At 40.3% G+C, this 12,260-nt stretch overlaps 1 protein-coding gene across 1 annotated transcript in view; it reads right to left on the bottom strand.

The window, feature by feature from the left end:
* Positions 1-3,503: 3,503 nt before the first annotated feature.
* Positions 3,504-12,260, bottom strand: part of Nup43 (nucleoporin 43) — a 24,008-nt gene continuing 15,251 nt past the window's right edge. The window contains exons 7-8 of the mRNA XM_004645471.3: positions 6,773-6,895; positions 3,504-3,762 (exon numbers count right to left, since the gene is read on the bottom strand). Coding sequence (XP_004645528.1) covers positions 3,533-3,762; positions 6,773-6,895 — 353 coding nt within the window. The 3' untranslated portion in view covers positions 3,504-3,532. The remainder of the gene's footprint in view (positions 3,763-6,772; positions 6,896-12,260) is intronic.

The raw sequence follows: 12,260 nt of genomic DNA, 5'->3' as shown, positions 1-12,260 counted from the left end.
CTGGCAAGCACAAGGGTCTGAGTTCAATCCCCGGTTCCACAAAAAAAAACAAGAAAAAAAGAAACATGTAGTCCATGTATAAAAAGCCTGGTTAGGGGGCGTGGCCCTAGCTCAGGCCTTTAAGTGGCTGCTTCCACAAAGCTCCCAGCCTCAGGTTGCTGGAGTTCGAACCTCACAACTCTCCCGCTGGCCAAAAGTGCCCTGAAGCCATTCGAGGAACAAAAAAAAAAAAAAAAAAAAAAGCCTGGTTAGTACTTGGATAGGAGAACAAACTAAGTCTAAAAAAATATATATGAGATGAGGGAAATTTAAACACTGCTTGAATATCTGACAATAACAATAATATACTGTAGGAATGATAGTGTCCTTATGTTTAAAAAGGGGGAAGGTTCTCATCCTTCAGACATACATGGTGAAGAATTATGTGTGAAATATGAATTTACTATAAAATAATCCAGAGTGGGGACCAGGGAGATGGCTCAGTGGAATAAGTGCTTCTCTGGCAAGTGCAAAAATAAAAATAAAATAAAATAAAATAATCTAGAGCAGGGCTGGGGTAGAGGGAAATGGATAGCTCCAAAGGTGAAATTGACTCTGTTGTTAGTTGATGAAACGGGGTGATAAATATATGGATATTTTATTTGTATGTTTGAAATTATCCATTAAGAAAAATAATTCAAGGGGTATAGTTCAGCAGTAGTGTGGTTCAAGGTGCTGGGTGTAACTCTTTGCAATTCAACAACAAAAAATATATTTTTACATTCAAAATATGAAACTATAAAATAGACGAAATTATTGGTCAATGTTTATGTAAACCTAGGACATGGGAGTGATGCAATGGGCAGAAATTATAAAGAAATCAACTGATCTTACCACATAAAAATGCCAACTTCGTTTTTCATTTGGTACCAGGAATCAAACTCAGGATGTTGTGCTTCCCAGAGAGAGCTGCTATCTCACTAGCTCCCAAAATGCTAACTTGTATGAAAAGCTCCATATATAATAAATTGAAAAATGTAGAGTCTGGGCATTGGGCACATGCCTGTAATCCCAGCACTAGGGAGGCAGAAATCAGGAGAATCACTATGAGTCCGAACTGTGAGAGCTGCACACACAAAAAAAATTGAAAAATATCTATCACATGCCAAAGATAAAAAATTCTTCATATATCAAAGTAATAAAGGGGCCAGGGAGATAGCTCAGTAGAATAGGTGCTTGCCTGGCCTTTTTTTTTCCTGTACTGCAAAAAAAAAAAAAAAAAAAGTGATTAAAAACTACCTCAGGAAATAAAATTAGCAAAGGATATAGACAATTTTTTTTTTTGGCAGAACTCAGGCCCTTGTGCTTGCAAGCACTTATTCTACTGAGCTATCTCCCCGGCCCCCAGACATAGACAGTTTTTAAAAGAAAAACATGGAGTAAGCAGACTTTGCAGAAACTAATATCAACATCATGAAACAATGAATATGTGAATTACTAATAGAAAACCAATTGATTTTTTTTTTTTTTTTTTTTTTTTTTTTTAGGGAAGGGTCTACAAGGGTGTTCAGGGTCTCACTACTAGATCGGACTCGTAGTGATCCACCTGTTTACAGCCTCTCAAGTGCTGGGATTACAGGCGTGCGCCACCATGCCCAGTCTCCCAACTGAAATAAATTATAGCATACATATATATACCATTGTAAGCAGCAATTCAAAGTGATAGTACAGAAACTAGAAAATATGCAACCACAAAGATAACACGTATTTTTCCATTTTTATAAAAGATGATGGGTTTGGAGGCTGGGTGTGGTGGTGCATGCCTGTAATCCTAGCATTCAGGATGCTGAGGGAGGATTGCTACAAACTCAAGACCAGCCTGGGCTGCATAGTGAGTTCCAGGCCATCCTAACCACACAGCAAGAGGTGCAGCTCAATGGTAGAAAGCTTGTATAGCCTTCACAAGGGCCTAGTTTTGATCCTCAGCACACAAAAGATTATATACATTGAAGAATAGGAAGTTTCTTTTGCTTATATTCGCTTTACCTGCAATTAATCATTTTTGTGAAAACTAATCTTTAAGGATTAGTCCTAGTAATAAATCTATAAACAAAGTTTCTATCCGAAGTGTTTTCCTCTCAAGTTTTTGGAATTCAGTGACTGGGGTACACTGCTGATCTAACCCACTGAACCATATAACCCCACTGTCAGTTACTATATTTTTAGTGAAACATGTACATAAAAGGCAGAATACATACACACATGCCCCTTATTCTCAAAGTGTCTCAGAAAATCCAAGCCAGGCATGGTGGCACATCCTTGTAATTCCAGCATTTTGGGGGGCTAAGATCTTAGATTCAACCCTAGCCTAGGAAACCTAAGAGCCTTAGTGAGACACCAAGATGAAAAAAAAAAAAAAAAAAAAAAAAAAAAAAAGAGTCCAGCATACAGCTCAAGTGCAAAGGCCTTGATTTGGGTTCAATCTCTAAATTTAGGCTGAAATTTAGCTCAGTGGCAGAATGCTTGCTCAGAAAACACAAAGCCTTGGGTTCAGTCTCCAGCACTGCCAAAAAAACTAAAAAAAATAAACTAAAAAAAAAAGAAAAAAAATGAAGAATTGAAAAGAATTCTTGGAAGAAAAAGAAGAAACTTTTTATTTATTTGTGGTACCTGGGATTGAAATCAGGACCCTGCACTTGCCAGGCAAGCGCTTATTCTAGTGAGCTATCTCCCTAGCCCCTAAATTTTATTTTTCTTTTTTGGGCGGAACTGGGGGTTGAACTCAGTCTCTTGCACTTGCCAGGGAAGTGTTTATTCTACTAAGCCATCTCCCTGGCCCCTAAATTTTTTTTTTTTTATTACATTTATTTATTGTGTGTGTGTGTGTGGCCAGCTCAGCCCACCAGGGGGTGGGTCTGGCTGGCATGTGGTGCTGGGGATCGAACCGCGGTCCCTGTGCTTTGCCAAGCTTGTTTCAAGTAGGTGCTTTAGACCACTGAGCCATCTCTCCAGCCCCTAAATTTTGTTTTTAAATGTATTTTGTACAAGGTTTTGCTACACAGCTCAGATTTGTGGTTGGCACTGTGGTACCAGGGACTGAACCTGGATCCTTGAGCTTGCCAGGCAGGTACTTAGACCGCTGAGCTATCTCCCCAGCCCAAAGACTAAGCATTAACATTGGCAAAGCCACCAGGGCAGATATACTCTATACACTACTGACAAAAAATTATAGGAACCCACTGGGTTTCAGTGGTAAATTCTGTAACATCATTCATAAGCTGTCTATAACAGTAGCTTGGAAAGCAACGAATTTATCAGCACAAGGGTCCTCAGACGCTCTTCCACATGTTCACATATCTTTTGCATTAGTCATTGATCAGACCCGCCAGCTGTTATAGGAGAACACAAGAAAAGGAAGCCAAAACTGGGCATCAACAAAGTCATTTAGCAGTGATTCCCTTGCAGATATCACATTTAGCAGTAACAAAGTTTTGCACAGAAATTGGAATTCAAAAGTCCACATTTTACTTGAAAACTTATATTTACAGTCTTTTCATGAAAACAGTTGTCTGCTAACATAAATTGCTTCTGCATCAGTTCCACAAACAAGACAAGGACCTAAAACATCCAAACTGTTCACAGACAGAGTCCTGGTGGGAAGCAAGCTTGTGATTTCAATTCGGTCTTTTGCAGGATCAGTGCTGAGCCAGGAACTTATCACAGACTGCTGAACATTAGCCTGATTACTAATGCTATGAGACAGAAATGTACTGGATCGTCCTCCTGAGAGAAAAAAAGAAAAAGTAAAAACCTTTTAAGACTAATTTTATGTTAGTAAACATTAACACTTCTGACCTTTTAAAAAAGTGATCACTTCATAGAATGAAGATAATTTTATGCACCCAAGTTTTGACTGTGACTCATCACAGGTCTGCTGTGGAATCTTCTGCATATGGCACCAAAATTTCAGAACTGGAGCATTTTGGATTTCACATTAGGGATTCTAAACCTGCATTATTAGAACCACTGTGGTAAGACTCCTTCCTGGTCTCCTGCCTTTACTTTCCTCCTTCTTTTATTTGCCACAGCAACCAGTGATTTTTAGAAATAGGGCAGTTGAGCCACTCCCACAAACAAAATTCTCTGATGGTGCCTTATCATACTTGAAAAAAGTCTTGTCTTTATCTTGGCACCCAGGTCCTCTGAGATCTGTCTCTCAGCCAGCAGTCCTTACGTCATATCACTCCCCTACTTTTTAAGCAAACTGGCCTTGCTATTCTCTGCCTGTCTTGGGCTCTCTGCCTATAATGTGTTCAAGTGACTCACAGCTTCACCTCCAGAAAGTCTCTGCTGAATGCTATTTCTGAGCCGTGTATGATGGTGCATGGTTATAATTTAGCACTCAGGAGGATGAAGCAGGAGATCACAGTGAGTTTGAGGCAGTATGGGTTAAAGAGTGAGTTCAACACCAGCCTACATGGTGAAACCCTGTCTTAAAAAAACCAAAATATCCAGGTGTGGTGGTACACACCTGTAATCCCAGCACTTGGGAGGCTAAGGCAGGAGGATCACCTCAAGTTTGAGGCCTGCCTGAGCTATATAGTTCAAGGCCAGCCTGAACTACATATCAAGGCCCTGTCTAAAAAAACAAAATAACCAAATATAATTTCTTCCAAGCAGCCTTTCCTGGTATTTCCTTCTAGAGAGCTTCCCTCATTTGACCTTTATTATTCATCTTCCAACTCTGCTTTGCTTCTCTTCACAGAACTACTGCTGTATTTGGCTGTTATTTCCCGTTTTGCTTTTAGCTCCCTTTCCAGCTCTTTTATATTCTACCATTTATACTGGGAGTAGGAGTCTGCAAACTCCATTTTCCAGGGCTCCTTGCCATCTGCCATTCAGATAAACTCTGCCAATGGGAGGTGGGTGACTGGAAGGCAGAAAGGCAGAGGAGCAGAGAAGCAGCTGTCCTCTCTTAAAAAAAAAAAAAAAAAAAAAAAAAAAAAAAAAAAAAGACAGGATAGTTTTTGCTATGTAGTTCAGGCTGGCCTTAAACTGGAAGCAACCTCCTAGCCTCAGCCACCTGAGTGCTGGGATTACAAGCAAGCACTACCACATCCACCAGAGGCTTGGCTCTCCTCCTGACCCAGGTTTCTGGCAATGACACTGTGGCAGGAGCTCCTGACTGACTGACATGGTGTCTCTTCTGGTGAAACAAACCCAACTATAACAGCATTTCCAACAGTGCATAGGCATAAGTATTAATGATTCTGATTTGGGAATATTGCTTTTTATTTGCTGTCTCTGCACTCCTCCACTTGCCTTTATTTTTCAGCCCTTGTAGTACATGTAAAACCAGCTCCTTCTAAATCTAGGGTAGTCTGGTTTCTTAATTGGTCTACTACTGATAAATTCTCTCTCTCTTATTTTTTTTTTTTTTTTTGATGCTAGAGACTGAGCCAAGGACCTTTCACATGCTATATATATGCTCTACCACTAAGCCACACCCCTAGCTCACTATCCATTTTTATCCCATGTGTGTAGCAACTTTTTTTTTTTTTTTTTAATTTTAGGGAAGGGTCTAAGGGTGTTCAGGATTTCACTACTAGATTGGACTCTAGTAATTCTCCTGTTTACAGCCTCCCAAGAGCTGGGATTACACTCAATATGTTGTTTTCTTGACAATTGCAGGTCCCAACATTTGAATTCTTACCACACAGTAGGCCTGCAGTAAACATTTCTGAATGAGTGATCAAAGCAACTCTGGAACTATAGACAAATATTCAAAAATAAGAAGCTTGGAAAATGCAAAACTTTTTTTTTTTGAGGCAGTGTCACACTGTAGCTTTGTTTTTGAACTCATTATGTAGCCTAGGCTAATCTTTTTTTTTTCTTCCTAGGCTAATCTTGAATCTGTGGTGATCCTTCTGCCTCAGCCTCCCAAGTGCTGGGATTACAGACATGTACCATCATGCCTAACTGAAATAAACTTATTATTTACAAGTGTATAGTTCTTGGTTGCGCTTTATTCACAGTGATTTTAATCAGGATTTTAATCACCTTTTGAGATGAAAAGAAACAAGTTACTTAATATACAAAAGATCTACTTTCTTCTCCACACAAAGTCTTCCTTACTAGCACAATTAGAAAAGAGTCACCAATGCCTACCCTATGGTATGAGGACACAGGACAAGGGCAATCACAAAGAAAAACCTTGACTGTCTAAAGTGAACCACTATATAATGTTTCTAGTTATCAGGAGTGCTTCAGTAAGTAGGTGACAGAACACAGTCAGACTTGATGCTCTAAGATATACAAATTTACAGTGGAGTATGAGAACAGAAACATTTTGTTACTACTCAGTAAAAAGAGAACACAGAATGTGGCAGTTAGGGGTCAGGGAGATGGCTCAGTGGAATAAGCACTTCCCTGGCAAGCGCAAGGGCCTGAGTTCAATCCCCGGTTCCAAAGTGGCAGTTAGGGCTAGGGAGATAGCACAGTGATGTAAGCACCTGCCTGGCAAGTGCAAGGACCCGGGTTTGATCTGCAGTACTACATGCTGTGCTTGCCCTACAACACTGGGTGTACCATGCTGGCCACCAAAACCAGGTGTGGTGGTGCATGCCTGTAATCCCAGTGCTGGGGAGGCTAAGACAGTAGGATCACTACGAGTCTGAGCAGCGTAGTAAGACCATACACTAAATAAACAAAAAAACCCAAACAAATAACTTATAATGCGGCAGTTAGAAGCATCATACAAAGACATACAAGAATGCTTATGAAAGTATCCTACCTTGGTGAAAGAGTGAGGATTTCTCTGGCATGTCTACGGAGGCATCCCAGTGCCAGAGAGATCCATCTTCAGAACAAGTAAACAGATGGTCTGGTTTGGAAGGGTGAAAGTGAACTTCCCACACTACAAGATAACAACAAGAAGCTCAGTTCTATGCAGACCATCTGAACATAGAACATTACAATTCTATTTCTGAGCACCACCTTCCATTAGCTTCCACATACAAACAAAGCTGGATACTATGAAAAATCAATGGCTTCAGAATTAAAGGAAAGGCAGAATACACTTCCCCTGCATGTAATTCATAGGTAGAAAAAAGCCCAGTAAATATAATTGTAGATTGGGCCAGACTGAAAAAAAAAACAACCAAAAAACCTGATATTTTGACCTATATTTTCCTTCCCTCTTTCTTGCTCTCCTTTTCTTTCTGTGGTACTTGGGGATTGATCCCAGTGTAGGCTGAACTATATATCCCAGATTATTATTATCTTGGATTTTTTTTTAATTTTTATTTATTTATTTATTTTGTGTGTGTGTGTGGCCAGTTCAGCCCACCAGGGGGCGGGGCTGGCTGGCATGTGGTGCTGGGGATTGAACTGCGGTCCCTGTGCTTTGCTTAGCTTAGTTTGTTCTAAGTAGGTACTTTAGACCACTGAGCCATCTCACCAGCCCTATCTTGGATTTTTGAGACACGGTCTTGCTATATAGTTCAGCTTGGCCTTGACCCACTATACAGACCAGACTGGCTTCCAATTTGTAGTAATCTTCCTGAGGGCTGGCATTTCGGGCATGTGCCATCATGCCTTCTTCCACTATGATGCCCTTATTATTATTATTTTTAATTATGACAGGACCTATTTAAATTGTTCAGTTTGGCCTCAAACTTTTAACAGTCCTGCATCAGCCTTCTGAGTAGCTGGGATTTCAGACATGTGCCATCATGCTTGGGCTGACCTATTACATTTTTATGGAAAAGAATGATCATATATGTTAATGGAAAGACTTTTTTTTTTTTTAATTTTTTTTTTTTTTTTTTTTTGCGGAACTGGGGATTGAACTCAGGCCCTTGTGCTTGCCAGGGAAGCGCTTATTCCACTGAGCCATGTCCCCGGCCCCTGGAAAGACTTTTTTTAAAAATTGGTAAGCTAGTTACTATGTCATTAGTAGATGAAGACTTTATTATTGGAAAGACCTAGGAAAGAAATAATAAACATACAAAAAAATTTCTATGGGGAGCCAGAGAGATAGCTCAATGGTCTAAAACTCCTGCTTAGGTAAGCTTAGGCAAAAGCACAGGGACCGCAGTTCAATCCCCTGCACCACATGCCACACTAGCCCTGCCACCAGGGTGGGCTGAGATAGTTCAGGGCTTGATCCCTGGCACTGCATACTGTGCTGGCCCCACCCCCGGGCACAGTGAGCTGGTGATAGAGTCCAGGCTTTGTGGCACACACCTGTACTCCCAGTGCTAGGGAGGCTGAAAACAGAAGGACCACTATGAGTCCAAGTGAGACCCTGCACGCACATGCACACACTTTCTTTCTTTTTCATATTTTAGGGAAGGGTCTATAGGGTGTTCAGGGTCTCACTACTAGATTGACTCTAGTAATCTGCCTGTTTACAGCCTCCTAGGAGCTGGGATTACAGGTGGGCACCACCACAATCCACAGTCTCAATTGCAGTCTCAGCACACCCCAAGGGCGGGACCAGCATGACAGGCCCAGGGACTGAACCCCTGGCCCCTGTGCCTGCTTGCAGGAGCTTTAATCTGCTGAGCTATTTGGCTGGCCCTCTTTCTTTTTCTTTAACAAGTGAATTTCTAAGAGGCAGAATTCAACACTTGCTTATGTCAATGTTCTGGATACTTCTGGCCTGTATCACAGAGATGGCAACCAGCTCCTGAAAAATCAAAATTTGTAAAAGTTCTAAGAATCTGAATCCAGTGTCAGATGAAGGATTTCTAGAAGCCATAGTGGGACTGTCACCCCAGCTCTAGGGGAACTTTGTGTGTCCACAGGTATCTGGGAGGCACTGACTGGCCAGGACTCCATAGTAAGTTACCTATAGCATTAGATAAAACAGGTAGTCAGTGAACAAGGGCTCTGAGTTTGGGACAGGTCATTTAAGGAAACAATATAGAAAAATATCTGGGGCTGGAGAGATGGCTCAGTGGTCTAAAGCACCTACTTGAAGCAAGCTTGGCAAAGCACAGGGACCGCGGTTCAATCCCCAGCACCACATGCCAGCCAGACCCGCCCCCTGGTGGGCTGAGCTGGCCACACACACACACACACACACACACACAATAAATAAATGTAATAAATAAAAATAAATAAAATATTAAAAAAAAGTGTTCTAAAAAAATAAATAAAAAAAATAAAAAATAAAAAATAAATATCTAATGCCTGTCATACAAAGGGCTTGGCACATGTCTTCATTCTGATAGTTATCACAATTAAATGTCATGCCACAAGGCATAAGAAGCTCACCTTCTTCAGGAGAAGAACATATTCTGGGGAAATTCCTGGAAAGTACATTTACATTGTTCCTTAAAACAATGTGAAACAAAACAGCCTGAAGAACCATAGACTGCCCAAATCGACTTTTTTTTTGATACCAGGAATCAAACTCAGGACCTTGTGTTTACCAGGCAGGTGCTGTACTACTGAGCTAAAACCCTGGCCACAAGTAGACAATTTTCGGGGTTCATGTTCTTTTTTTTTTGGCGGAACTGGGGATTGAACTCAGACCCTTGCGCTTGCTAGGGAAGCGCTTATTCCACTGAGCCATCTCCTTGGCCCCTCTGGGTTCATTTTCAAATTAGAAGACAGTGCTGGAAATACAGCTCAGTGGCACAGGGCCTGTCTGGTTAAGTGCAAGGTCCTAAATTCCATTCCCAAGACCAAAAAAAGAAAAAGAAAAAAAAATGAGAAAACAAACCCCTATATTAAACATTTCATTTCTAGCCAGAAGTAAGAATAAATTAAAAATAATTTATCCTTGACAAACCACTTATTTGCGTGCACTGCTTAATACACGTTGGTAGTTAACGGATCAGTAAGAGGAGAATTGACGAGTTTGTAAGTCTATTGTCAGATTGGTCAACATAAGAATCTACAAGCGCAAAAAAAAAAAAGAATCTACAAGTGCATACTTCCTCTTTTTCCTCTCCTGTTCTTGGGCATAGCTACAACTGGGAAAAGAAAACTTTTCTATTCTTTTATTTGCATCTTGAATATAATCTTGTTTGTTTTCTGAGACAAGGTCTCACTATGTAAGATAGGCTGGCCTTGAACTCATTATGTAGCCCAGGCTGGCTTCAACCTCACTTGGATCTTCCTGCTTCAGCCTCCCAAATGCTGGGATTACAGGCATGTACTACCACACCTAGCTTTCTTGAATATAATCTTAAAAGTCATTAATCCTTCCAAGGAAATGTGAAATTTATTTAATCAGAAGTTGTAAAATAAATAATAAAAAAAGTTGTAATCTTGGTTCAATTGTTTTCTTGTTCTTTTATTTCAACAGAGTTTAATATAAACTTTTTAAAATCAGAATTTAAAAGTATAATGAAGGAGCAAGGGAAGTAGCTCAGTGGTGGTATGTGGTTGGCATATAGAATACCCTTGGTGGCACAAGGACCTAGGTTTGATCCCTTGTACTGCATGCCATGCTAGGCCTGGAACCCAGGTGCACCATGCCGGCCACTGAAACCAGGAATGGTGGTGCAGGCCTGTAATCCCAGCCTTGGGAAAGCTGAGACTGGAGGAGCACTACAAGTCCAATCTGAGTAGTAAGACCCTGTAGCAAGTGAATGAATGAATGAATGATCAAGGAATGCCCTTGGTTAAAGGGCATATACCCAATTTATAAAAATATATTCCAATATGAACTGGTATTTTTACATAGGACAATATGACACTATATATTATAGCTTTAAAATTATGCAATAGTTGTACTGGCACAAAAGACACATATAGATCAATTGAACAGAAGAGCATACAAAAATAACTCCAGTCACACTCAGCCATCTGATCTTTGAAGAAAGGGTCAAAAACATGCTGAGGAAAGACAGCCTCTTTAGCAAATGCTGCTGAGAAAATTGGCTATATACATGCAGAAGACTGAATCTAGACCCATATCTCTCATCATATATTAAATTAAATCAAAATGGATTAATGATCTAAATATTAGAACAACAACATTTAACTTGCTTGAAAACATAGGCATAGGAAGAGATATAACATAAATGGTCAACAAATGGGACCACAAAAAAAAAAAAAGGGACCACAGCAAAGGAATTAACCAACAGAATAAACACATAGGGCTGGAGAGATGGCTCAGTGGTCTAAAGCACCTACTTGAAACAAGCTTGGCAAAGCACAGGGACCGCGGTTCGATCCCCAGCATCACATGCCTGCCAGACCCGCCCCCTGGTGGGCTGAGCTGGCCACACACACACACACAATAAATAAATGTAATAAATAAAAATAAATAAATAAATATTAAAAAAAAAAGAAAAGTTTAAAAAAAAAAGAATAAACACACAATCTACAGAATAAGAAAAAAAATTGCTAGCTATACTTTATCAGAGGATTAATATTAAATATGTAAAGAACTCAAAAAATTAGCTCACCCCTCAATAAAAGAACAAATCAAAAAGTATGCCACTGAAATGAGTACTTCTTGAAAGAAAGTACTTCTTGAAAGTACAGGTACTTCTTGAAAGAAATACAAATCACCAATAAATACACAGAAAAATATTAAACATCTCTGACCATTAGCGAAATGCAAATTAAAATAGCACTGATTCCATCTTACTCCAGAAAAATGGGTATCAAAACAAAAAAAAAAAAAAGAAAAATGGGTCTCATCAGTAAATCTAATAATAACAAACACTGGCAAGGTTGTAAGATACAAAGGAATCCTTCTACATTATTGTTGGGAATGTAAACTAGTACAACTATTACAATTATCAGAATGGACAGCCTAAAATACTAAGAATTGAAATTCTGCTTCTGCCATGGCAGCCATTGAAGAGCAGTAGCCATGGCCGTACCCTAGCACATGGCTGTGGGCCTCAACAAGAGCCAGGAGGTGATTAAGAATATGAGCAAATGGAGTCACAGCCACCGTTAAGGATGCCTCACCAAACACAACATGTCCACGCAGGTCATGAGCCAGGAGGTGCGCAGCTTTGTCCTCCATGAACAGTGGGCCATGGAGCTGCTCAAGGTCTCCAAGGACAAATGTGCCCTCACATTCATCAAGAAAAAGATGGGAGGGGCCAGGGAGATAGCTCAGTGGAATAAGTGCTTCCCTGGCAAGCACAAGGGCCTGAGTTCAATCCCTGGTTCTGTAAAAAAAATAAATAAATAAAAGGATGGGGGACTGGAGAGATACTCAGTGGCATAAGCACCTGCCTAGCAAGCGTAAGGTCCTGAGTTCTATCCCAAGTAACACACACACACACACACACACACACACA

This window comes from Octodon degus, unplaced genomic scaffold, assembly GCF_000260255.1.
Source record: "Octodon degus isolate 3935 unplaced genomic scaffold, OctDeg1.0 scaffold00229, whole genome shotgun sequence".
In the NCBI taxonomy this organism is placed as follows: Eukaryota; Metazoa; Chordata; class Mammalia; order Rodentia; family Octodontidae; genus Octodon; species Octodon degus.
The sequence above is the reverse complement of the archived record's forward strand: the minus strand, read 5'-3'. Positions and strand labels throughout refer to the sequence as shown.